Raw genomic sequence first — 5,285 nt, forward strand, 5'->3', positions numbered from 1 at the left:
ATAAATGAGTATGAAATTATGAAATATAAGCAATATAGAATAAGGAACACTTACCCCAATATTTTCCCGTAAAAATCGCCCAAAAATCGCCTTACCCGAGCTCAAAAATGGAAAAGGGTTAAAAATAGGACGAATCCCATTTTCCAGAACTTAAGTTATGTTTCTTGGATTTTTACCCTTCGCTAACGCGGTCAGTGCCTCGCGTTCGCGAAGCACAAATTTATGCTATCCCATTTTACTCTTCGCGAACGCGAGGGCTACCTCGCGAACGTGATGCTTGCCTGGCTTGGCCTTCGCGAACGCGAGATGCCCTTCGCGAACGCGAAGGCTAATTTTCCTAGCCAGCCTCTTTCCCTTCGCGAACGCGAGGCTTCGATCGCGAACGCGAAGCTTTGAACCTCAAGCCTTCGCGAACGCGGTCACTCTGTCACGAACGCGAAGCACAAAACATGCCAGCCCCCAATTTGCTCTTCGCGTTCGCGAGAGTACTTTCGCGAACGCGAAGAAGAACACACCACAAGCCTCAAGTATGCAGAAAACCAGATTTCCTAAGTCCGAAAATGATCCGTTAACCACCCGAAACCAACCCGAGCCCTCGGGGCTCCAAACCAAACATGCATCCAAGTCCTAAAACATCATACGAACTTGCTCGCGCGATCAAATCGCCAAACTAACACCTAGAACTACGAATCAGACACCAAATCAAAGGAAATTTTCAAGAAAACTTTAAAACCTTTATTTTTACAACCGGGCATCCGAATCACGTCAAATTAACTCCGATTCTCACCAAATTCGGCAGACAAGTCATAAATATTATAGTGGAGCTATACCGAGCTCCGAAACCAAAATACAGACCCGAGGTCAATAAATCCAACATCAGTAATTTCTTAAAAATCATTAAGCTTTCAAGCTTTTAATTTTTTCTTTAAAATTTCATATCTCGAGCTAGGGATTTCGGAATTCGATTTCGGGCATACGCACAAGTCCCAAATCACAATACGGACCTACCGGAATTGTCAAAATACTGATCCGAGTCCGTTTGCTCAAAATATTGACTAAAGTCAACTCAGTTGAGTTTTTAAAGCTCTATTTTATATTTTAATCTATTTTTCACATATAAACTTTTCGAAAAATTGTACGGACTGCGCACGCAAGTCGAAAAATAATAAATGGTACTTTTTGAGGTTTTAGAACACAGAATTACTTATTAAATTTAAAGATGATATTTTGGGTCATCACATATATTGTGTTGGCTTTGGCATTTTAGCACGTGACTCTGAAGAAGTATATTTCTGGGTTTTCTTACTGATTTTCGTGATTGAGTTGATTTAAATAAAAAAAATTATTATTTTATTTTAAATTAAATAGTTTTATAACCAAACCAGTAGTTTATCTTATGCCTTAATTTAAGTGAAATATTACTTTCTTCACCCAAATGAATTCTAAAAATAAATTCAATTCTTTGTTGATTTCTTACTTGATTTTAAAATTTTAAAGTCACTTTAGTGGAAATATATTGATCATGTGGATCTTATATACATTGAGGATATTTGGCACGTGAGTTGTTCGTACAGTTGAGATATGAATTGAGGGCACGAGGTGCCGGGAAAACATGATAATTTAATTATGGGCACGAGGTGCCGTGAAAATATAAAAATGGATTGAGACCCGTATTTACGAAAAATATAAAAATGGGCTGAGACCCGTATTTTTTATGATTATGAAATGAGGTGTCACATAGTGACTTTTTAATTGAAAGAATTATATTCAAAATATTGATTTGGAAGGATTTTTATTCAAAAAGAATTATATGAGGGAATTATAGGCGAAAGACATTTATTTGAAAGACTTGATTTAATTAGGTGTAATTGTGTTTATTAATTGTTGAGGGATATTAATGATATTCTTGTTGTCTGTTGTGCATATCACCGGTTATTTTATCCTGCCCTTGTTGTTATTGTTTCCTAATATTTTGTATATTATATTGCACAGTTTATTAGTCTAGTGAGTGTCTTGACTATACCTCGTCTCTACTCCATTGATGTTAGTCTTGATACTTATCGGGCACCGCTGTGGTGTGCTCACTCTACACTTCTGTATATTTTTGTGCAGAGCTAGGTATTGGAGGTATCGGACTTGAGCAGAGTTAAAGCGCGATCGTAAAGATTCAAGGTAGAGCTGATTGGCCGTCACAGTCCCTTGGAGTCTTTTCATTTCAATGTACTGTTAATTTGTAATAAAACAGTATTGTATATTCGGTCTTCGTGATCATTCCATGTATTCAGTTAGAGTTCGTGACTCAGTACTACCAGTCTTGGGAGGTTGTATATTATGATTATTTTCGCTGTTTGTTTTAAAAAAATGGCTTCAAAAGTTAATTGTAATCGACTTACCTAGTCTTAGAGACTAGATGCCATCACGACGCTTGTGGTGGAATTTTGGATCGCGAAACAAAAATTGATCTGAAAAAGGGTGAAAAAATAGGTAATGATGTGTTCTTTTTCTGGAAGTGGAAAAAGCCAAATGTGAGAAGACCCATGCAAGTTTTGCAACAAAATCTTTAGAAAAAGGTTAAATAAAGTCATTTAATCATTTGAGTTACTAACAAACTAATAATACATGAGTAATTAATAATAGTAGTACGACAATGTATAACCAAATTACCAAACAAAAATAGAAGACTAACAAGGAGTATTTAAACACTACACTCAATCTAGAAAAACATAAAGTGAAAAAAAATAATAAATGGAAGAAAAACAAAGAAAAGGAGGAAAGGTTTCTACTGAGAAGGCAGCATGTGCATGTTAGTTGTTCCTCTTTATCCACTTATGATCATGATTTGTTAATTTTTATTAATTTACTCCATTTTGTCGTCCCGTGAAATATTCAAATCACAAAATTGTTACAATTCCTTTTCATTTACCTTTACTAAATAAAAAGTAACTAAAACTAAATAAACAAATTCTTTTTTTTCTCCCACTCGATATCCTATAGATATCCGACTAATTCAAATTCACTCTAAAAAGTTTCACTTTAAGAATAAAAGTGTCCTCAATTAAATGTGATTTCTTTCTTATGGCTCGAGAGGAGACCTTGGAAGGATATTTACCATCGACCGCAACCTTTGGGGTTAATAAATATTCTTTCCGTTCTAGCTTACGTGGACCTTTTCGCTTTTTGAAGGTTAATTTGACTAATTTTTTTAAGCTAAATTGAATTATATTAACTTAATATTTTAAAGGTAAAATTTTAATATTCAAAAACTATAGGTCAATACAACAACAACAAGTAAAATCTTACAAGTAGAATCTGGGGTAGAGTGTATGCAGATCTTACCCCTACCCCGAAGGAGTAGAGAAGTTATTTTTAAAAAACACCCGGCTCAAGAAGACAAAACGAGACAATAGATCCGTAACAACAATAGAAACCAGAAAAAATAATATGAGCAACTCTTTTTATGTCAATATGATAAAAAATTTATTTCAATGCGAGAAGGTTCATAAAAACGGGAAATAATAGAGTAAATATAAATCCCAAAAAAGAAATGAAAATTCTATGAGAGTTATTTTGGAGTCAGAGTTTGTGCCTCACTATTTGGTTGAGGAATGCTTGTTACCTACTCCTCTTAAATCCTTAAGTTCCCACTCCCACTCTACTTCTCTTCCTATCCCTCAACTTTCTCCCTTTCCCTCTTTCATTGGTGATTACATAGTAAAGTGCTAATCTTTGATCTCTTCTTCTTTTGAGTATGGAGAAGCATAAATGCAAGTTATGTTCAAGGAAGTTCTTGAATGGCAAAGCTTTAGGTGGTCACATGAGGTCTCATTTAATGGCTTTGCCACTTCCACCTAAGACTCCGCCGTTAAAACAAGATTCCGGCGGCGGCCGTAGCCAGTCAACTCTGTCACTCTGTTCATCAGAAAATCAAGAAGAGGAAGTGTTAGAACAGAAAGGTGACGATTCATTGGGTAATTATGGGTTGAGAGAGAATCCAAAGAGAAGCTTTAGAATGATAGATCCTGAGTTTTTGGATGGTGGGTATGTGGTACAAGATAGAGAAAGTGAGACTGAGTCAATAAAAAAACCAACTTGTAGAAGATCCAAAAGAAGTAATAAAATGGTTGTAACAGTAGAAAAAGAGAAGGAGAAATCAGTTGATTTTGAGCCATTGAGTTTATTTTCAGATAGTTCAAGTGAAGAAGACATTGCTATGTGTTTAATGATGCTTTCAAAAGATGTTTGGAAAAGTTCACAACCCTCAAAATTAAGGCCAAAACATGGGAAGAAATACCAATGTGGGATTTGTCACAAAATGTTCAAAACTTCTCAAGCTTTAGGTAGTCATAAAACCATTCACAAGATCAAGAACAGCAATTCTTCAACTTCTATTGAAGATTCAGAACAAAAACCAACCAAGAAATTACTTAGTGTGAAGAGTATTATGGATAAAAAATTGCATGAATGTCCATTTTGTGGGAAATTATTTCAGTCAGGTCAAGCATTAGGTGGGCATAAAAGATCACATCTTATTATGAGTTCATCAACTACAGGTTCTTCCTCATTAAAACTTGGTGATAGTTTTTTAGTTGAGCACTCAAATTCAGCTAAATTACCAAATGGATTTATAGATCTTAACATGCCAGCACCAATGGAAGATGAAGATTTTAGCCAACCAGATTTTTCTGCAATTTCAGATGCTGATTTTCAACATCAAGAAAATGGGAGAGGTTAAAAAAATTGTCACTCTCGTTTACTATCTTGTTTTGCCTTTTTTAATCTTTAAATATGTCTTTTAGTAATTTTTCTTAAATGGGGTTTACTTATTTATAGAAAAGTCATGATCTTTAATCCCATTTTAGCTCCTCTGTTTTTATGGTAGTTGTAACACACATTGCTTTGAAACTTTCACAAGCAATCTGAAAAATTAGTTGCAGACACAAACAACTGATACAGTATTGACCTGAGGGCCCCAGCTAAGGGTGAATTTTTTTTTTTTGGGGGGGGGGGGGGTTTGGAGGAGAGGGGACCCACTAGTGCAAGGGTAGTAGTAGCAGTAGTATAGTAGAAGAGAAGAATGAATTCTATATTTGCATCAGAAGTCTGCATTCTTTTTTGTTTTGTGCACTTTGTTTTTCTTGTAGGAATATGGAAATACTCTCCCCATTGAATATCTCCTTATTATGTTTGCATATGATATGAGTATTGCTTGTGGTACAATTTTGTTCAGTTTTGGTCTCAGTGAAACTACCAAAGCAAAGTTTTCAACCTTCTGTTAAGCTGCTCCC

The 5,285-nt window shown here is 35.3% G+C and overlaps 1 protein-coding gene across 1 annotated transcript; it reads left to right on the forward strand.

Moving 5' to 3' along the window:
* The first annotated feature begins 3,584 nt into the window (after nt 1–3,584).
* Nucleotides 3,585–4,978, forward strand: LOC107809001 (zinc finger protein ZAT9-like). Its single transcript, XM_016633582.2, has one exon. The coding sequence runs from the start codon at nt 3,749–3,751 to the stop codon at nt 4,730–4,732; it is 984 nt and encodes a 327-aa protein (XP_016489068.1). The 5' UTR covers nt 3,585–3,748; the 3' UTR covers nt 4,733–4,978.
* Nucleotides 4,979–5,285: the final 307 nt, after the last annotated feature.

The sequence above is a fragment of the Nicotiana tabacum genome, chromosome 23 (assembly GCF_000715075.1).
Source record: "Nicotiana tabacum cultivar K326 chromosome 23, ASM71507v2, whole genome shotgun sequence".
Classification (NCBI taxonomy): Eukaryota; Viridiplantae; Streptophyta; class Magnoliopsida; order Solanales; family Solanaceae; genus Nicotiana; species Nicotiana tabacum.